Source organism: Ixodes scapularis, unplaced genomic scaffold (genome assembly GCF_016920785.2).
Source record: "Ixodes scapularis isolate PalLabHiFi unplaced genomic scaffold, ASM1692078v2 PGA_scaffold12__126_contigs__length_90152505, whole genome shotgun sequence".
NCBI lineage: Eukaryota > Metazoa > Arthropoda > Arachnida > Ixodida > Ixodidae > Ixodes > Ixodes scapularis.
In genome coordinates this window covers 48,726,078-48,748,870 of record NW_024609838.1, presented here as the reverse complement: position 1 = coordinate 48,748,870, position 22,793 = coordinate 48,726,078, and the positions used below count along the sequence as shown (strand labels likewise).

Here is a 22,793-nt window from a genome sequence, read left to right as displayed (position 1 = left end):
AGAAGTACGGTTCCGCAAACAAAATTAACATATGAGTCATCAAATTATGAAGAAAAACCAGGTGTGAGCGTGCCAAAAATATTCGAAATTTATTGTTGTCAATATTTGTTTTTCTATCCACGTGCTTATGTCGCAGTGGAAAGCCGTGAAACTCCCTATAAAATTATTTTGGGCAGTGTTTCCGACGGTGCTCGCTCGATCGTAAAATGCCGCTTTGTTGCTACTTTGGCGAATCAAACAAGGAAGCAACGTTCACCTACAATGCCCTGTCCACAAGAAAGGAAATCGAAATTTTCGCTTCGTTTTCTTTTTTTTTTTAATATTCTTCTCCTCTGCACGATATAGGGTATGAATTATTATCCTTCCCTGTACTCTCGCTGCGACGAACAGTCCGATAAACGAGTCACCCTATGACAAAGATGGGGGTCCCGAAAATCTCCTACAATCGTGTTTGTTCTCAGAGACACATCCGTGTGTAAGAAAAACCGCGGCCCTCTCCACGAAGTACGGACATATTTGATAAATAGCGTTGACTTGAGGTTGCACTTTTCATTTGCTTTGTAAACACAAGCGTGACGTCACGTGCGCATCCCACGCGACCCGACTGAAGTCTGAACTGGTGTACCATGTGTGGACAATAGGGCATTATTTGGACTTCCCGGCCTTGGCGAGGGAGGACAGATGGGGGTCCCGAATATCCTAGAATCGTGGTTTGTTCGCAGGGACACACACATCCGTGTGTAACAAAAAACGCGGCCCTCTCCACGAAGCTTACACAGGCATTGTTGTGTAACTACTGAAGATGCCTCCCGCAAGGGAGGCGAAACTGATCAGAACTTCAGCTGGGGCGAGTTGGTTATTCATGATTCATGGAGGCGTTTATTCATGGAGGCAAAAAGTCTCGTGAAATTGTTTTTTCCTGTTCTGTGAAGTCGGTGCTTTTATTTTAATTATGTTACCAGTCGGCCTGTGTGACCAGTGCTCATTTGAAGAATCGCCTTTGTCTTTCCTGAACCCTAACAAAAACACCCTCATAACATTTTTTTTTTACTGTTCGGCTACGTTGGCATAGCCTATAATCGACATAATTTTTGCGAAAGCCTACTTTTATTTTATAATTATCTGTAACCATTTCTAATTGAAGAAGTAACAAATATAATAATTATATTATGATTTCATATCAAAATTCAACGAACCGGGAGATGCGAAATTCGGTGAAACAGCTTTTCAAAAAAATATCCGGTGCCCGAAACCTGCTTATATTAAAATGTCTAACATCTGTATGTGTTCTAATACAGAAGATGAGTGCAATGTGGAAACTGAATGGCCTCACAGACAATTGTCAACGAGTTGGAATTTTTGATGAATTACCCTTTGTCGAGTCATCCTACTACCGATTGGCCTCTTCAATCAATTGCCCGTCGACAAATATTGTTGTTGGTTTATTTGCCATCTGCTGTAAGGGGAGAGTGTGGGGCTCGTCAAGCCGACATCTGCCAGCATTTTCATCACGCCTCCAGCGCCTGTACCGACTGACGCCGACGAGTTGGCCTAGAAATAAATACCCACGGACTATACTATAGCCGCTAAATATCTCTACGCGAGCATGATTTGTTTTCAAAGGGGCACCCGCCTGTCGGTGCTTCTTTGAATTGTACATACGTCACGGTCAAAACGTTCCGCAGCTAATGAGTGAAGGCCGACCGGGATACGGTCCATTCGTCACATGCACACTCGTCACAGGATGATTGGTCACAGGAAGATTCGTCACACAGGACCATTCGTCATAGGATTACTCGTCAAGCGGCCAACCGGTCCCACAACAGTTCGTCCCCCCAAAAATGTATTGTTCAGTTTGGTTCGGGCGGACAAAGTGGCTAACCTCATATTTTAGTATGTCTTTGGCTTCTGAAAGGTGAAGAATTTGTCACAACCATTTCGGCTTCTGGTGCGGTCCCGAACATTGAATGTTGGTTCGGCATGACAAATTATTGTGTCGGGAAATTTGAGAGGTACTTGTGTACCCTTTTACAAATAGGTAAAAAGCGCGACACTTAACACGAACAAGCGATCGCTAATTTTTTTTTTTTTTTTTAAGAGGCGAAGCTCCTTAGGGTCTAGCCTTGTCCGTCCGGCGTCCGTGCTCACATCGATTGCCATTTCATCTGTCTTCTTAAAAAAAAAAAAATGTTTGCGCAGTCGACAGGATTCAAACCTGTGCGGGATTTCTAGTCCATCGCCTTAACTGCGAGACGAGTAGAGGCTCTGAGACGTGGTAGTAACTCAAGAGCTGGGGATGTCATGGATGAAACGTTGCATGTAGCCGCTCAACGTCTATACAACAGAGGGCGCTGCGGTCAAATGCGTAAACTTTGAATGCATTGGCTCAACGTTTATAGAGGAGAGGGCGGAGGGCGCTGCGGTCAAATGCTCAAATGCGTATATAACCATGTTCTATACCAAACATTCTCTTTCTGACATGGACGTGGAGATGCGTTCCCACGGCTTCTAGCGGATCCAAGCTGATCCGCTAGAAGAACCGCTGGCTCTGCATTTCACCGACCATAAAGCAGTAATATTGAAGTCGAGACGCAACTCGGAACTCAGCAATACCTATGAGCAATAAAAAAAAATCAGCACCGTCAGCACTACCTATTAACAATAAAATCAGTATCATCAGCACCACCAGAGCTTCGCCCCAATCAACATAATTCACCACGTGGAGATGCGGTCATTTTTTTATAGAAACGAGAGGTTAATTGTCATCAAAGTTATTATAGGTATTGAAGGTGCTTATTTGGGGATATAATGCGAACGGTAAAATTTCGTTCTCACTAATCCTCTTTCGGAGCCGTTTTCCCCTACCTGCCACACGGTGCCTTTTTTCCCAGGACGCATGACCGGACCGCCCGAAGCACATGAGGATCAGGGAAACCCAGAGATAGAAAATCCTTTGGGGACATTTTTTCCTACTTTCCATCTGGGGCCTTTCTTTCCGGGGCCTTTTTTTCCGGGGCCTTTTTTTCCGGGGACATTTTTTCCGGGGACATTTATTCCGGGGACATTTTTTCCTACACCCCTTATCTTAGCATGTCTTTCGCTTCTCAAAGTCAAAGAATTTATAACAGACGTTCTAGCAACTGGGTCCGTCCCGAACGGTGAATGCGGAGGCCACATAACAGCGACTATTTTTGAATTGAGACTGCATTCAAAAGGATAGAGGTGATCGCAACAGAGAGAGGTAGAGCCATGACGCTGCACGAGGGGTACTCGTACAGATTCGGCAGAAAGAGTTCCAATAATTATTGGTTTTGTCAAATAGGTGTATGCAAGGCAAAACTACTGATTTGGCTGCCAGTCGGATTATTACTCGTTCAAGCCAGCAACTGAGATCAACCTGCTGAAGACCCGTAATATTACGAGAGGAAAAACTGATGAGTATTTGAGATTAGTTTTTCTAACCATTGGTTTACGTGACAGTAGAAAATCGTGAAACTCCTCATCAGGGAACGTGGGCAGACTCGATCGATGTGACCAGTTGGCCGCATGACGAGTCATCCTGTGACGAATGTTCCTATGCGACGAATCGTCCTATGACCAATCGTCCTGTGACGAGTGCGCATGTGACGAATCGTCCTCATCCCGTATGTGTTTTCGTGACATCTAACCTCTGTTTGCGCTCTGACTGAGAATGAAACCATGTATACTAAAACATCGATAGTGGTCTCTATTTTTAGCAACGCTCGCACACGTCTTGTCTTTGACGCAGTGGCATTCTCATCTCCCATACACGGACATTTGGACAAAATAGGTTGGTCGGCCTGGGATGAGGACGACCAACCTATTTTGTCCAAATGTCCGTGTATGGGAGATGAGAATGCCACTGCGTCAAAGACAAGACGTTGCGAGCGTTGCTAAAAATAGAGACCACTATCGATGTTTTAGTATACATGGTTTCATTCTTAGTCAGAGCGCAAACAGAGGTTAGATGTCACGAAAACACATACACAAAGACAAAAAGCACTTTATCACGGCGCATTGTATGAGTTGTTATATTAGTGGGTGGAATCACCCAAACAAAGATAGTGAACGCCGTGGCGTTTAGGTATTGAGCTGTTGGTGATGCTTGATCGGCGCAATGTGTCAGTCGAGCTCCAACTGAGGGTGATATGAGGCGGGGCAGCTCTGTGGTTTTACTTGTTGTTTATTCTGGTGTCTTTCGTTTTTGCGCGAAATATTGCGGATCACAACAGCTAGGCATCTTCGTCCGATGAAGCTCTGTTTTATTGATTGGCGTTTCATCGAATAGTGGACATTTCATCGAACACCGCTTCATTGAACGCCAACTCATCAAGTAGCTTGATCGAATTATGTTTCTGCTATCAAATTATTGCAGATATAATAACTACGCTCGTCATATTTTGTAAATAACGGTAGCCTTTAGCGAAAATTGTGTTGCATAGTTAGTTTCGGCCGTCAGCAAATAGTGAAAAATATCTATCTACCTATCTCTCTCTCTCTCTCTCTCTCTCTATATATATATATATATATATATATATATATATATATATATATATATATATATATATATATATATATATATATGTATATATATATACATACAAAGGCAAAAATGCGTACTGTCAGAGTTACTAATTCGAAGTTTACTACGACGTTTCGAGCGGGGACCACTCTTCATCACCTAATGAAGAACGGTCCCCGCTCGAAAGGTCGGAATAAACTTCGAATTAATAACTCCGACAGTACGCATTTTTGACTTTTTATATATATATATATATATATATATATTTTTTTTTTTTTTTAATAATACAATGTCTGGACATTACACTTACCAAGTAACCATTTTCAGCTGTGATTTGAGACTGTGTTGAGCTTATCCCGCTCTTATTTATTTATTTTTTGTTTCTCTTGTTTCTGGCCTTTTTAGTATAGGCTTCCACCAGCTCGCTTGCGCGTGAACTCTAATTTCAAGTGAAACAAGTTTGTAAATTAAGGCGACACTATATAGGTTTGAAATCCTATACCAATTTTATTGCCATTTGGTGAGCCACGTACGAATTTTGAAATATATATTTTCATCCAAATAATCGATTAGTAAATCGAATAGCGATTCGGACGAATTTACTACGACGGGAAGAACGAATTTGCAAATCTCATGGCAATCAGGAAATTTCAGCCATCCTTGGTTTCCGATTGGTCGCGCTCAGTAGCGGCTCCCTCCGCACAGAGTAGCCTCGAGTCAGAATTCGCGGAGTCTCTACTGTCCGGCCAAAAAAGTGCGGCGCTTCAGCTGCTCCCGCCCAGACGACTTGATGTATTTGTATACGCCCATGACATCGGCCGCGATCGGCGATTGAGGTTCCGTTAGCCGACGCGAGCGTCAGCGGACGTCTCATATTTCCATACTCTCATTTAACTACAGAAACAATAACAAAAAAAAAATCATCCAGTTCATGCTCACTATGTTCACCACTGACAAGATGGTCGGTAGTCGACGAGTTTCCGTGCAAAGCCGATCAAAACGAGGCGCCAGATCAACTTTTACGGCTGCCATCAGGAAAGATCTGGCTTGTCGCGTTCCCTCAACGTCACTCCGAATATTGTTTGTGCCCCGCGCACCATCCTCTTGTAGCAATATTTTTATTGTCCCCATGTGATTTCTTTTTTATGTTCTTACTGGTGTTTGATCATAATTCGGTCATTGAAATAGTTTTTGCTGCCGACCCTACCATTATTTTTGACCCTCTGGCAGCAAAGGAATATTATGCCGGCATTACACACGAAATAAGAATGTAGACACTCCGTCCCATATCTCAAATTACATCACAATGTGTTTACACAACTGTGGTGCAGAGGTACGATGAGCAGGGTCTGAGAAAATATTAGTTTCAGTATTCTCAAAAAAAGCGACGAAACAAAATAAAGAAATAACCGCCAATGGGCAGCGCGTGCAAGCAGAGGCAGTAGTGACAGGAAGCGCGAGGTGTGTCTTTCGTACGGCCGGCATCAACTCACGCACTGTCCGAAGATGTTTTACTCGTAGGATTGCAACGCTGCGGAATGTAGGCGTGTGATTTCAGAAAGCGCGTCCTACCATTTCTGCGCGCGAGTGCTCCTGCAACCCAAGCATTGTATACAGTTACGTCCTCGCGCCCGTGCCTTGGCCAGCCCCGTACACAACTTATGCAGTATTGAAAAGGCATAGTTCAAAATTGACGGTCCCACTTTTCCATACCGCTTCAAAACCCCATCTCGCTCAAATCACTTGGCAGCCGGACAATTTTGGCAGGGGGCCTCAAGTTGGGGATTATCCGGTACATTGTCCTCCCAACAAAGAACGTGGGCGCGACGCGCCAGAGGGTGAACACGTGGAAGGGGGGGCGTAAGAGTGGAGAAGGAAACTCAGGGTCGCAAGCGACGGGAAAAAGGGTTTCGAAATTGGCGCGCAGGTTTTGCAGCATTTGCTCATACGGACAGCCAACGCCGCCCCGGTGGTTCAACTAATGTTTTGTTCAAGATGGCCGCCGTGGTACCGCAGCCTTAATCTTATCCTTGATAGAGGCGGCTAGCTCATTTGCCCTTTCATTACCGATAATCCCTACATGGCTCGGTACCCAGCAGAGTTTAATATCGAGTCCAAGTAGGAGAGCACGGTGCAGCTTTACACGCACTTGTTGTGTAAGCCAGTTTTTTCTGTCGGTAAGGGACAAACTGAGAGCAGGGCACTCTGGGAGTCAACAAACCAAATAGCTTTCATCACATGATACTCTAAGATATGTTCAAGGGCCATCATTATACCATGAAACTCAGCAGTAAAAATACTTGCAACGCTATCGATACGTCTTGCTTTCTTGCACTGTGGTGAAAACCCTGCAGAACCTACGTAGGGTAAGGTTTTGGCACCATCAGTATAAAATTGTATGTAATCTTGATATTTCTCCAGCAATGCTAAAAACTCCTGCTGAATCACGAGAGGTTTGACTGATTTTTATAAAATTTCGCCAGTGACCAATCGCTTGAAACTTTTACGGCACTCCAGGGAGGAATGCTCTCGATCCTTGTAATCATGCTATTCTCAGGGATTTCAAGCTGCAGGGAGGTTGAAGTACTTTGAAGCCGAAAGCTTAATGGTCGCACAATGCTTGGCTTGTTTACAAAAAGTCGCTCGAGAGAAGTCTGTACACAGCTAAAGGCGGGATGTGCAGGGTCAGATTTAACTTTGTATCCATAACAAAGGCTAAGATAGTGTCTCCTTTTTCTTAAAGAAATTTGATAAGCATCTGCATACAAGCTCATTATAGGCGAAGTCCGAAAAGCTCCTGTAGCAAGTTGAAGGCCAAGAGGATGGACTGGATCTAGCATTTTTAAAACAGATTCCCGTGCTGATCCATACACAATTGCACCGTAGTCCATACGGGAACGAACCAGGGCATTGTATAATCGGATGAGACATCGCCTGTAAGACCCCCAAGACATGTGGGAAAGTACTTTGAGGATATTAGACGCTTGAAGGCACTTCTTCTTTAGTTCCTTGATATGGGCCAAAAGCATAAGTTTCTTGTCAAAAACAACTCCTAAAAAATTGTGCTCTTGCTTTACAGTTACAGATATACTATTGAGTTGTAAACTGGGCTCAAGTCAGAGGCCCCGCCGTAGTGAAAAGGGCATGCATACTGTCTTTTCAGGAGAAAATCTAAACCCCATTTTCATCGGCCCATTTACTCATTTTATTTATAGAGACCTGCAGTTGGCGCTCGCAACTCGAGAGGTTGCAGGAAGAGAAGGAAATCTGCACATCGTCTACATATAACGAATAGGAGACAGATGGTGCTATCGCTGCAGCCAGGCTGTTTATCTTCACTGCAAACAGAGTAACGCTCAATACACCTCCTTGGGGGACTTCATTTTCTTGAAGAAAAACATCAGAGAGGGTGGAGCCAAACCTAACCAGAAAAGTTCGGTTAGTAAGAAAATCTTGTCTGCAACGCAGCATTCGGCCACGGATAACATACATGTGCAAGTCCTTGAGAATCCCATAACGCCAAGTAGTGTCGTAAGCCTTCTCTAGGTCTAAGAATACCGACACACAGTGCTGTCAATGTACAAAAGCTTCACGTATGAAGTTTCCAGGCGAACAAGATGATCTAAGGTTGAGCGACCCATTATAAATCCACATTGATTCGTATCTAAAATTTTTTCAGTCTCCAAATGTGCACTAGTCGCCTATTTACCAGCCTCTCGTACGTTTTCCCGAGACAACTGGTCAGCGCAATGGGACGACAACTCGTAGGCAGCGAAGAATCTTTACCGTGTTTCAGCAAGGGAATTATATGCGCACGTTTCGAGCCCTGAGGAAAAACAGAAGCTCCCTACAAATTGTTAAAAAAAGTCAAGAGATGTCCCAGGGATTCACGGGACAAGTGCCACAACATTTCATATTTAATTCTGTCAGGTCCAGGTGCAGATTCCTTTTTTGTTGCAAGGGCCACCTTAAGTTCACGCAATGTGAAAGGCTGGTTATATTCTAGAGCATCTGATCCAGACATACCAATTGGCTGCTTTTCTGCCATAGCCCTGAGTTTCTGAAATTTGGCAGTGTAACTGGATGAACTAGAGACTTCTTGAAACTAATTTGCAAGACAATTTGCCTGGCCCTTTAACGTTGGCATAGCTGAGGATAAAAGAGGTATCCTAAAAGAAAGATAATTGCCCCGAATCTTTCTCATTCGGTCCCACACCTCTTTGGAAGTAACAAAACTGTTTACTTTGGAAACATACTTCATCCACGAACTCCTCTTGGCTTGCCTCCTTGTCCAACGAGCCTTTGCTTTACTTTTTTTAAATTCGATCTTGTTCCTAGTACTTGGGTAGCGACAAAAAGTGGCCCAGGCCTTGTTCTGAGACCTACGTGTGGCAGTACACTCCTTGGTCCACCAAGGCTTGCACCGCTTCGGAAGATTCCCCGATGTTTGTGGAATAGAAATAGATGCTGCATTTATGATTCGGTCAGTAATGTGCAAGGTTGCATTCTCCCGCGTCATAGATAAAAATTCGGTAGAGTCAAGTACCGCTTCCAACGCAAAAAGAGCCCAGTCCGCCTCATCCAACTTCCACCTGGGGATGCTGGTTCGAAGAGAAGGAAGTGATGCAATACTTTCTAAAATCACAGGAAAATGGTCACTTCCAAAGTGATTGTCTAAAACCTTCCATGAAATCATGAAAGTAAGGATGGTGATGAAAGAGACAAATCTATAGAGGTGAAAGTATTATGAGATGCACTAAAAAAAGTTGGATCACTTCCATTTAAAAGGCAAAGGCCAGATGATAACAAAACACGTTCAATGACCCCACCACGGGAGTCTTCACGGGCACTGTCTCACATGGGGTGCACCACCCCATGTGGTGAACCCCATTCATTAAAATCTCCTAAAATTAAAAAAAAAAGGTTGGGAAGCTGGTTAATGAGTCCTTGAAGGTCCTGTAGATGCAGTGAAATATTTGGTGGTAGGTAGATTGGGACCAGTGTAGTAAGGTGGTAATGAAGCACACGGACTGCCACTACCTCCAGCGAGGTCGTGAGAGGAACTGGAGCACAGGCTAGACCGCTCTGGACAACAACCGCCACTCCACCAGACGAGTTGCTAGATGATGCACGGTCCTTTCTGAAAACTTGATGGCGCCGTAAAACTTTGGCATGCGTGTCCCTAAGATGAGTCTCCTGCAAATATATGGCCACAGGCCGAAGCTCGTCAAGAAAAAAAATTATGTCATCAATATTAGAAAAAAGGCCGCGACAATTCCACTGCATGATACTATACTTTGGCATCTAGAGAGGAAAAATGTATATATACAAAAAAAATATTTAAAAGGAGATTTTAAAGTTTAAAATCTATCTGAACACGTGGCGTGTTCTGTTTTTTAGGATGATCTTTCTGCCTCCAAGTGGGCTCACTGGCAACAGAAAGGGAGGACTCTGATCCTGAGAGGAGAGCATCCTCCTCGGACCTGGGCCCACTTTCGTCCATGGGCTCGTCTGTTGCCACCGGCAGTTGACCCTTGGAGGTCGACTGCTTCGGCGGCTCCCCGGGCTTCCTCTGGGGAGCAGAGGAGCGAGGGGGTAGGCCTCGGCCCTTAGGGGCCAAAGGGCCAGGTGGAGCAGGGGGGGTCAGCCCCTGCCCTGAGCTGGACGGAGAAGAGGCAGCACCCACCTTACGGTTCGAAAGCGGTGTCACTGGCACCGCTCCCGAGGATGAAGGAGACCTCGACGGGAGGCGCAGACTGTCCGTAGACGTCTGCGATCCCGTCGAAACCATTGGCCGTACCGGTCCCCTGCGTACGGCCTCGGCATAAGAGCCTTTGGATACAAAGGCGAAGCGCTTCTTTGCATCAGCGTATGAAATATTTTCGGTAACCTTCAAGGTGTGGATTTCTCTTTCCTGTTTCCATAATGGGCAGGATCGGGAGTACGCTGGCTGCTTACCACTACAGTTAGCAGAGTGGGGCTCATTCTCGCACACATCAGCGACGTGCTCCTTGCTAGAACACTTGGCACAAGTGTCACTTCCTCGACAGTTCCGTGACCCATGGCAAAATCGCTGGCATTTAAAACACCGCTGAGGGTTTGGCCCATAGGGGCGGACGCAGCAGTGGAGATATCCTGCCTTCACAACTTCAGGATGTGTAGTTGACTCAAATGTGAGGATGATGTGTTTGGACTTGCGTTCAACACCATCGCGGCAAAGGGTAATACGCCGATCAGCGATTACTCCCTGTGTAGAAAGGCCCTCAACTACTTCGGTTTCTGTACACTCGACCAGGTCGTCTTCCGAGATCACCCCTTGAATTGTATTAAGTGTTCTATGAGGTGTGACAGTGACTTTGTAATCAGTCACACAGTTTAGTGCTAATAGTGAATCACTGTTGTTTACTGTGTATCTCCACTAGATCATTAGATGCCATCTTTTTTGCATTGTAGTTCTTCGCAATCACTTCTTCAAGAACTTTTGAAATGAGGAAAGGGGACAACTTGCCAAGCGGTTTTTCATCCTCAGAGTGCATGGCAAGAAACTTGGGGAACTTTGAAAATGTGTATTTTGGTTTTTCTATGCGTAGCGCTTCGGTGCGGACCCTTTTCGGGGCCCGATCAAAAGGTTTTGTAGCTTGAGAACCCATATGAAGGCGGAGGGTTTTCGGAAACTGTGGTGCACCGCCCACCACCGAGCCCAACAAGGGAAAAGGTAACGCTCGATAACAAGAAAGGCTTGGCTGAAGACGTTACTCCATTAGTGCTGCCCAGTCTCTATAACCAAGAGTGGTTCTGGACAAGGTGCCTGTTGCCACCCAAGGTTAGCCCTTGCCGCCAAAGGAGTTTAAAAAGAAAGAAGAGAAATGAGAAGAGTGAAAAGGAGGAGAAGACAAGAGTGAAAGTAGAGAGGGGATAGTAGAGGTGGCGACTAGACTAAATCATCCTGACTGGGCCTTACCAGGACTCCCGTCTACGAGAAGAAGGGGCCGAAGTGGTGTATTGCCTCACCCGGGGGGCCCCGAAGGGTCTAAACCTACCCCGGGCTCGGCTCAACCACCAGGATGCCCTCTTCCCCGGACACGGGAAAGCCACGCAGAGCCATACGTGGGCGGGCGAACCCGCATGGCTCGGGGTCCGTGGAGACGCCACTCCCCAAACACCCGCTTTCACAGGCGCCCCCTGCGGGGAAAACAGAAAATTAAGAGGAGACAAGCGACAAGGCAATACAATCTCAAGGCAGAGCGGCCAGGCGAGGGACAGTCTCTCCCACGATTCCTTGGTCGCGGGCCGCAGCGCTCGGGGGATTTCGCAAAAGGTCTATTGTAGGCACAGTGCCCTGGTTGTGTTCATGTGGGATATATGACCAAATACCATAAACCAATACTACAGACGTCTCTGAAAACCAATGGGTGCGGTGGCGAACAGCGTGAGTGGCGCTGTTCAGCACTCTTGCCGTTCATTCGTGTTTGTGTGTTGCCACTAACAAGCGCACCAATGGGAAGGCTTCAGCCAATATTGGGAACACTAAATGAACAAATAAAATACAAACACAACACACACAGCAGTACTGGCAGCAAGTCGAGACACACTTCTGTTGTAAACTCATCATTCCTCTTACGAATAGAATGCGCAATTCCCCTACAGGATTTCACTCCACGCGAGTGGCATCGGAATTGCTAAAGGCCAGTTCATAAACACAGTCTGTGTTAAAAACAATCCTAGCAGCAATAAGTTGCTATTATATTGCTCAATATATAGAGCCCCTTACCATGAACAGCCTTGGCAGTCTTCCATGAAGCCTGGCCTTCAGCAGAGGAGACCGTCATTCTATGTCGTCCCAGGACGCTCAGATGAGGATGGTGAAAGTGAATTCCAACTTGTACTTGGTAACGGCTCCAGTAAGTATAAAGATGAAAACACAGATTAAAACATTCGGTAAAAAATATCATGGACCAACTTAAAAAAAAAGTGCACGAAAAGACAAGGACAAAAGGACGGGAATACGTAGGACGCAGTCTGGTGCACACTCACAACTTGATCCATTAAACATAAAAGAAAAAAGAAAAAGGATCAGAGAAATCAGAAAGGCTATGTTCGGAGAATGTGAGCTTCAGAATCCGGGGAGTGAGCCGAAGATGTCAGGTAGATTGTTTTACAGACACTTTGGAATTAACAACAGCCTTTCCATGTAACAAGGTGGTGAGTTTATTCTGATTGAACATCTTGAGAAATAAGACAAAAAACAAGGAATAAAGGAGAGGAATACATACACTACATACAAGTGCAGACTCCTAACTCACTTAAATTGGAGAAGAAAAAAAATAAAGAATGCGGAAGGAGCTTTAGCAAAAGTTCGAACAGGTCCAAGTGGGACGTGCTAATTCACCCAACACGATTTTCTTGGCAGCTCAGGTAACAGAAGGATGTGCGGACACATTGGTCGCCCATACTACGAATAATAAAGGCCTAAAATAATCCCCTTGTATGTTTTTCATATTATCTGCTGATTATTCACGTTTTCTCTAAAAGCTTCGTCCCACTACAGCGGCAAACACCGATTTTGTCCGACGACACCACAAAGTTCCATGTCGCCGATGCTGTCCCACTGCAACGACCAACACCCGCGACAATCGCCGACAAGCACTGACAAACCATCGACGACGGACGAGTTCTTGTCTGTCGTTGGACTTGAAGCGCAGCAAGCAGTCCTGTCGAGGAACATCTCTCGGATACAAACTTCTCCGCCTCGCCCGCTTGTGCCCTCTGTTGCCTCTCTTTCCCACCTTCTACCCTTCCTCCCGTGGCTTGCTCCGCCGCTCGATCTTCAGAAAAGCCCTTGGCGGCTTCTCCTCATTCCCGCAGTTCCGGTCCCTCGACTGCTCATAGTGGTCGCGGGCGCGCCACTAGCGCTGGGCAGTCGTGTTGGCCGGCGACGCCGTTTGTTTGTGTATTTTGAAGTGTTTTGTTGACAACTTCAGTCCCACTAGAAAACAAGTTTCCTTGTCCCCGTGTCCTGCGTCGTGTCCGCCAGGTGGACTGGTTTTTCTCACAAAACTTTGTGCGCGATTTGGTGCTTCAAGACACCGAGGTCTACGCCCCTGCATGAGGATGGATACACCCATGTTCGAGGACTGACCAAAGTAAGACCGCTCACCACGAAGTAGGACACGACGTTATGCGGCAAGCCATTCCGGCAGACGAGACACTTGTCATCACGTTCTGTGATAATCGGGATGCCGTACTGTCCACAAAAAACGCCTGCCCTAAATCATTCAGATGTGAAGTCTTAAACATCCTCAAAATTGGGGTGAAATTCGTGGAGCTCAGTTAGAACTCCTCAGACGACCAAAAAAAAGGAATGATTCCGGAATGCTAGTTCGGAAAAGGTTTGGTGTCGATTGTCACAACTGTTTGCGGAAAGTCGCCAACGGCAAATGAAGACAAGCGCAAGCTTTAATCAAGAAATAAAGTAATCGTCTCTACTTTCACCGCGTTTGTCGGCGCGTCTAATGCCCAAAGAGCAAAACACGAAAACCGCGACGCCAGACTCCGTTTGTCTGTGTATGTTGAAGTGTTTTGTTGACAACTCCAGTCCCACTAGGAAACAAGTTTCCTTGTCCCCGTGTCCTGCGTCGTGTCCGCCAGGTGGGACGGCGGACTCCGACAAACAGGCTGTCTGTCGGTGTCGTCTGTCGCTCGTCATGTGTCGCTGTGGTTTGTTGCTGTCTGTCGCTCTAGTGGGACGCGGCTATAAGGATGACATACACGAGCTGTGTAAACAGTGCATAAGTAGGTGACAATTCATCGTAGATTTTAGAGAGATTGAGCTGTCTTTATGTATAAGCCATCAATCTGTTGCCTTAACTGACAAGGAAATTATGTTTTTTTAAAATCTGCTCTTGCTAATAGGTGAATCAGCGCATTCCACTTGGGCCTGTGCTTGAGCTCCTTCCGTATTCTTTATTTCTTCCTTCTCTGTTTATGAGAGTTGAGAGTCTGCGCTTGCGTGTGGTTTAGGCGTTACTCTGCTTGTCTCCTTGACTTTTTGTGGTGAACTGTTTTTCAAAGTGTTCAATTACTACCAGCTCACCACCTTACTATAATCATGCAACAACTAAAAACAATTACAACCTACACCATTCGCTCAAGGCAGCACCAGACAAAAAAATACAGGGATTGGGTGAGGTATGTCTATATACTTACACTGAACTAAATATACCTCTCATAAACTGCCGAGGCACTACCTTAAGTCAGGACATGCTTGTAAATTTCCCCAGAAGCCCAGAAGCGGCATCAAAAATTATTTCGTGGGCACAAATTTTTGCGATCAGGAGCGGTATGCTATCCAAATCAACATAGGATGAATTCATCGTGGCACCAATTTTCGACAATTATTTTCTGATAACGAATCACGAAAATAAAGTCGTTTGCAGACGACTGCGCGGCGGAAGCTACGGACTTGCTTGATCGATCAATTTCTGCCTTTTGCGTGGCCCAGCTCTCCGGACGTAAATACGCACACGGAATCCACCCGTAGTGTCTAACCTAGAGCTTAGGCGATGGAGGGGCACCGCGCTCTTCCAGACATTGTAGTTTACCAGTGAACAATACCGTGGAGGGAGGCAATCAAACTCCCCCTTCAACTTTCCGTCTCCACCCGCCGGCCACCCGGCCGCCCGGCCGCCGTCGCCGATACGCCGTCCGCCCGCCCTCCCCCCCCCCCCCCCCCCCACCATCTCCCAAAAAGTTCCGCTGCTATCGATGGACCTGGACCGAGTACACAGCCTATTTGTGAACGAAGCAAAACAGCCTCGCATAGCACCATTCGCGCACAATTAGTACTACTGGTAAAAGCAAGCGATCTAGACAATAACAAGCATTTTGAACGAAAAAAGAATAATCTAGCCCTAATAGGCAAAGAAAGGAACTTACTTTGAAATGACCGTGCCATGATCTTGGCTGTTGAGCAGATTCGACGTAGTTCCACGGCTCACAGTCGCTTCCTTCTTTTTCGGACACATTTGAAACTAAGTTAAACTCCACGCATCACGACTAATCGGTAAATTGACCTCAAGACAGAGACGTGAAACACACACCGCCAACATGGCCGGCAAAACAAGGCTGTGGATTGAATTGGATCGCGTTCGTTGGCTACTATGGATGCCTAACGACTTTACGGAAGCTATGTGCGCGTATCTTCAACACGCTTGCAATAAAACGATCAGAAAAGCGCATTAAAATAGTATTAAAAGACACAGTATTAATAAAGCATTGAGCATGTAAACATTGCCACGATATTAGAAATACGTCCTGTACACGTAGCAAAAAATTGCATACGAAACTAACCGTGCAATGTATTCAAACGAACTCAGCGGACATATAAACTACTGAAAACAACAAATCTTCGTTTTGACGATGTTGTCTTGCTGGTTAACGCGCGATGCTGGTGTTCGTGTGGTCGGTAGTTCGATACCCGGTTGAGCAAAGTTATTTCTTCTTTACGACGTTTTTTATTTCTTTTTGGTATTTTAAATATTTTCTATGTTTTTTTTTTGCAGTTGCCGGCCCCTTACTTTAGGGTAAAAATCACGCAGAATGTGAAAATAGGAAGTGCGAGCCCAAATTTAAATTGATGCAAAGCACAAACCAGTCGCCCTCTTGTTTTGGCGGGATAATTCGCTGCCCCCGTGCTAATTTCTGGGTCAGTGTAGTGGGCAAACAGCGCAAGTCCTTTCAACGAAGTAAAGAAGGTAATCATAATGGGAATATTGAGAGCAAAATGAGAAAATGTGTGAGTGGTCAAACTGCCGCAGTGATGCTGCCGAAGTTTGTCTGAAGGTGGTCAACTTTACCCACTATTAAAAAAGAAATACCGCTATTTTAAGGCAGTTATTTAGCTGAGCTCACAGCGCGGTGCGTATTAAGCACATCTCTTATTTTTCTGACTTACGGAAAGTAGTACTTATATTTCTTCTGGTACATCAGTGATATTTCCCTCGCCTGCCGCCTGATCTTACTTATCGAGGTTGCGCTCCGCAGTTTTACATTTTATTAGGCCTAGACATGTTTTTATTCCTGAGATCCAAGAACAGTGCGGATAATTAAACTAGCTTTCAGAAACGGCATCGTTCGGTATTAGAACATTTATATTTCGTAGCGTCAAGGGGTCACACTCACAGACCCGGCAGTGTAAACATCCTCAACGCCTTTATCGTGTTAAAAAAAAAAGTTTTTATATTTGCGTTTTTTTGGTTCGGTATGTCGTACATACTAAACGGAAATATACCCAGATGGGAGTACATCGCTTGTCCTCTAGGGCATTCCCTTGTGGGAGGTTTTTATACTCAGCAGGATGGGAGTTCAGAATGAACTCCCACGCAGGCCAGAGTTTTTTGGGGGGTGCAAGGGAGTATGTACAGAGCTGCCAGCAGTACGGGAGTCTGTTCATGGATCAATGGGAGTATTTATTTACTTCCGTCAGAGTGTTCCTATGTGGATCCAAGGGAATATTCTTTCACATCCTTATGGGAGATTTTACGTGGACTCACGGGAATGTTCCTTTACATCCACCTGGGAGTTCTTACGTGGATCCACGGGAGTATTCTTTCACATCCATATGGGAGTTTTTACGTGCACTTATGGGACTATTTTTTCACATCCATATGGGAGTTTCTACGTGCACTTATGGGACTATCTTTTCACATCCATATGGGTGTTTTTACGTGCACTTATGGGACTATTTTTTCACATCCATATGGGAGTTTTTACGTGCATTTATGGGACTATTTTTCACGTCCATATGGGAGTTTTTACGTGCATTTATGGGACTATTTTTTCACATCCATATGGGAGTTTTTACGCGCATTTATGTGACTATTTTTTCACATCCATATGGGAGTTTTTACGTGCATTTATGGGACTATTTTTTTACATCCATATGGGAGTTTTTACGTGCACTTATGGGACTATTTTCTCACATCCACCTGGGAGTTACTGCCGGGACCTAAGGGAGTATTCTTTCACATCCATTTGGGAGTTAGTACGTGGACCCACGGGAGTCTTCTTTCACATCCTCCTAGGAGTTGTATACCTACGGGGGTATTCCTTCGCATCCATCTAGGAGTTTCTTCAAAGTCAGGAAGTGTGGAAGGAAAGTCATAAGCAGGTAGCATCATGCACGAAATAAATTTATTGCACTATGAATATTTTTTGCACATGTCGTGTAACAAGAGCTCATTTTGCCTTGGGCGCAAACTGGCTTATAACCCGTTAGACGGCCATTTAAATGGCCTTCAGAGCAAACTCCTCGAAAAATGTCTGCGAACACCAAAGGGCACAGGCAGAGCCAAGATTGTGAACTGATTCACCGATTCTTTGAAGGAATTCATTCCGAAAGCCATTTAAATGCCCAACTGACAGGGGTATTTATTACAATGTAGGGTACGCTAGGCTAACAGTGGTACACAAGCCACGATTGCTCTGTAGAAATTTATCAATTCCAGTGCCTTCACCCGTGTCTTCATGTAGCAGTCGGCAAAACCACGTTCAATGAAAGTCAGCATGTTATGTGCCTTCTTTACATAGTGGATGTGGAAAATCCAGTAGACGGAAATGAGGTACGCCACATCCTGATGGAGCCTTACCATAAGTACAAAGTTCTTCCTTAATCAGTCCTAAAATATTGAAATAAATTACCTCAAACTGGACAGAATTCGATAAAACATAATATGAGTCACAGATTTTTCACCTCAGCTTATTTATGCTAAACACTCTGACTGCTCCCTCTTAGACGTCGCAGCTTGCTCGTTATATGTAGTAGCGGCAGATGCAATTACTCTTCCTGCAATCAGTCCGCTGTTGGCCATTCTCTTTCCTGTGTAGTGCTGGAAGGGACCTGTAACCAAAAAAGCACAAGCATTTAAGTTAAAATATACTCACAATCAACACAACAGATGTTTCCGACGTTATCGTATGAACCTTGCAAACCAGGTGAAGAGTGGACTTCTCTCAAGAAGTGAATTGAAGACAGTTTCTTCAAAGCAATATCAATACTACTGATATTGAAAATATGGTAAAAGGGCAGAATGGTTTTAAAGTGATATAGCAACGAAATCGTAGTGCCTATTTTATTGTCTAAATGTCAACCATGTTTTTCCATACAGTGGAGACACCAATTTTTTGCTCAAAAAGACACAAAACATTTAAAACTAGTGTCTCAGAAGATCTCCCGATATGCATCACGTTCGTGACGTCTGGTTCTCCTTCAGTCAAGGCTATATGGGGGCTGGCGTGGCTGTGAGCTTCGCCACTTGATGACGTCAATGCACTATAAGCTGGTCGTTCGAGTTGTCCCTCCTCGCTCTCCGCAGGAGTTGAATAGGCACGGGAGAAAAAAGAAAACCGGTTCAGCCAAGTTGGACAGGGCTCAAGCGCACACAGCCTGCCACCATGTTCCCGTGTAGTGGTGCTGCTTCTATGTGGTGTGACGTGACAGTATTTGGTTTATTTAAATAATGTTTCGGCGTCTTTTTTAGCAAAAAAAAAAAAATCGGTGTCTCCATGGTGTGGGCAGAACATGGTTAACATTTAGACAATACAATTAGTGCTAAAAGTTTGTTGTAATAACCTTAAAAAAAAGAAAGAACAAGGTACACCCTTATTTTCAACAGTTCACATCAAACACGTTTATAACTATCTACCTTTCTGTGCTAGTTTCCTTTTCCATCGTTTCATAGTCTCAGCAACTTTAAGAGTGAGTGACAGTCCTGCAAAAATGTCATCAAGCATGTAAAAATTTTCAAAGCCGGAAAAATTGACAGCTTATTGCAAGCTTTTAAAAAGTCATACCAAACAAAACGACCTATTGCAAAAACTGTAGGATACCTGTCTTGCTGCATGTAAGCTTAAGAAATTGAGATTAGTATACATTTCTAGCGATTTACTCCTACAAACTATAATTTTCTTCACTTTCGCAAAATCACTAGGCAGAAGAAGCAAACGCCCTCCCATTATCATAATTGTGTGCACTGCAAACTGTTGTAGCCGCGAGCGACGAGGCAGAGCCAGAGTGACGACCAACGTAGACGGTTTATTCAGCACGCCAGTGCGTAACCAAAAGAACACGGAGCATACGGCTCCCAGCACTTATATAGAGATAAGCGACGCACTATCAATGTGACGTCATACGCGATGCGCTTCGCAAGATACTACACTCCTCCCCAGAAATTTTGTTTACACAATGTTAGGGCGTGTACCAATCGAGAGGTTTTCTTGCACGAGCACTGCGTCGAAGAGTCTGTGCCCCTTGAGGAGAGGCCGGTTCTCGGAGAGGGGACTGCGGTGCGGAACCTTGGCGGGGACTTGCATTTCGCTGACCCAAGGAGGCTGAGTCTTCGCGTGGCTCTGGCGGTGCTGCAGCCGCTTTCGGAGACTCCAACGCAGGAAGAGGAGGACTCGTAGCAGACGCCTCCGGCACACGGTCTGGAATCGAACTGGGTACCACACATGAAGGCTCCCGGGACCCTTGTTTGTCACTTTCAAAATAACGAGGACGTAAATTTTCTGCATGCACAAACCTGGTCCCGCGTCCCACACGCACAATGTACAGGTGCCGTCAAAGTAAAACGGGGCGCCGGAGCGACGTCCGAACTGCATCGCCGCGCTATCTGATAGCGCCGGCTGGAACTGATAGGCTACATCTGCGCATGCGAGCGTGCCTTCCGCTGGGGCCTCTGTTTTCTTCTTCCAACCCACACGTTATCGGTGGTTCGAGCGGCGCAACGATCTTCCTAAAATCGACGCCTGATAGCACAAGGGGCGGTGCTCATTGACAACACTGGCCCTTTCCCACTTGCAGTCAACGTTATCTCCGAGTGTGAGTCGAACACCTAGCGGTGTTTATAGGAACAGCGTTTGGCAGCTCGAGACGCCAATAATGCGCGGATCAAACAAGAAAACGAAGGACACCGCGAACGGCACGCGCGCATGCGCAGACGGCACCTATCAGTTGCAGCCGGCGCTGCTAGATAGCGCGGCGATGCAGTTCGGTCGCCGCTCCGGCGCTCCGTTTTACTTTGACGGGACCTGTACGTAACGGCACTGCACCTTTTCTCGATGACCCCAGGTAGCCACTTTGTCTCCCCCGGACGAAGGCCTTGAACTATTACTCTTTCGCCCTCTTCGAATGACCTCCACGGCCCTCTTCTGTCGTCAGCTTGGCTCTTGATCTTGGAGAAACGATCTGCTATACGTCTCTCCAGATCTGGCTGTAGCAGGGTCAGGCGGGTGCGGGGCTTCCACGACAGGAACAGTTCAGCAGGCGTTTGCCCCGTTGTCGTGGTGGGGGTGTTCCGATACCTGAATAGAAACTGGTCTATACGGTGTTGTAGGGTCTTCCTGACGCCCAAAGAGTTTTCGTCGAGAAGCTGTCGCAGAAGATCCCGTTTGGCCGTCTGGACGCATCTCTCGGCACTTCCATTTGATGCCGGATGGTACGGAGGTGTCCTGGTATGACGCACTCCGTTCCTGAGCAGAAACTCTGTGAAGTTCTTCGCAGTGAACCGCGGCCCGTTGTCCGCAACGACCTCTTCCGGAAGGCGATACGCCGCGAACACACTCCGAAGCTTTTCAATAGTCTTTTCTGCCGTTGTTGAACTCATCACGAACACCTCCACCCATTTGGAGTGTACATCCACCAGCACCAAAAGCCATTGGTTGTCTGTGAATGCAAAATCCAGGTGGATTCGTTGCCATCTGCGGCTCGGCCAACCCCAAGTTTGTAGTGGGGCCTTCGGTGAAGCGTTTTGCGTCAACTGACAGGTACTGCAACTTTTAACAACACATTCAATGTCTTGTGTTAACTGAGGCCACCAGACATAGCTACGCGCGAGCATTTTCATGCGCGTAACTCCGGGGTGACCTTCGTGCAGAAGCGCTAACACTTGTTTGCGCAAGCGGCGAGGGACAATCACACGATTTCCCCACGTAACGCACTGCTGATCTACGGACAGCTCATGCCGGCGGACGAAGTACGGGGACAATTCACTGTCCGTTACACGCGTAGGCCAGCCACTCCTCGTGTACATCAACACTTTCGATAACACCCTATCAGTGCTCGTTCCCTTTTGGATCGCGTCAGCAGACAAGGGAAGTTCATCGACAACTGAGAAGAAATGTACATAATCTGAAACATCCTTATCATTCGGCAACGGCAACCGCGACAGCGCGTGAGCGTTTCCAATATCGCTGCCTTTACGATACACCCATTTGTAATCGTAAGCCGCTAGCAACAAAGCCCAGCGTTGCATGCGTGCCGCTGACATCACTGGAATAGGCTTGCCGTGCGCCAGAAGGCTAGCTAATGGCTGGTGATCTGAATAAATGACGAAACTACGCCCAAACAGGTACTTGTGAAATTTCTTGAGCCCATAGGCAACGGCGAGAGCCTCTTTTTCGATGTGAGCGTACCCTTGCTCTGCTTTGCTCAGTGCCCTAGACGCGTATGCAATTGGCTTTTCATCTTTACCATTCTTATGAAACAGAATGGCGCCTACGCCATACGCTGACGCGTCACACACAAGCCCAATCTCTTTTTGTTGGTCGTAGTATGTCAAAACATTCTCGCCCGTTAGCCACGTTTTACTTTGCTGAAATGCTTGTTCTGCCTGAAGTGACCACTTGAAACCTTTTTCCTGGTTTACTACGTCATACAAAGGCCTTAGCTTGGCGGCCATGTTAGGAACGAACTTCCCATAGAAGTTAAGCAACCCCAGGTAGGCCCGCAACTGTGATTCATCCTTTGGTGACGGCGCCTCCATTATTGCCTTTACTTTTTCATCTGACGGGCGTATGCCCTTTTCATCAAGAACGTGCCCCAAGTACGAGACCGACGTTTGAAAGAACCTGCATTTTTCTTTCTTTAACCGTATGCCCCTGTCCTGAAACCGTGACAGAACACTTTCCACCTTTTGGAAACACTCATCAAACGTAGCTCCAGCTACCAGCACGTCGTCCAGATAGCACGCTACGCGATCCAGCCCTTTTAACACGTCATCCCTGACTGCCTGAAATATCGAAGGTGCACTCGTTATGCCATAGGGTAAACGCGTGTACCTGAACAACCCCAAGTGTGTGTTGACCACGACTAGTAACTGCGCCTGCGGGTGCAATTCCAGCTGCTGATATGCCGTAGATAGATCAAGCACAGTAAAATATTTGCACCCGGCCATTTTTGCAAACAGATTGTCCA

General features: G+C 46.0%; 1 protein-coding gene across 1 annotated transcript in view; it reads right to left on the bottom strand.

Annotated features, from left to right (window-relative positions):
* LOC121835215 (uncharacterized protein K02A2.6-like) overlaps positions 1–22,788 on the bottom strand; it is a 38,804-nt gene extending 16,016 nt beyond the window's left edge. The window contains exon 1 of the mRNA XM_042289201.1: positions 20,619–22,788. Within this exon, the coding sequence (XP_042145135.1) occupies positions 20,619–22,773 (2,155 nt within the window). The 5' untranslated portion in view covers positions 22,774–22,788. The remainder of the gene's footprint in view (positions 1–20,618) is intronic.
* Between the last annotated feature and the right edge of the window lie 5 nt (positions 22,789–22,793).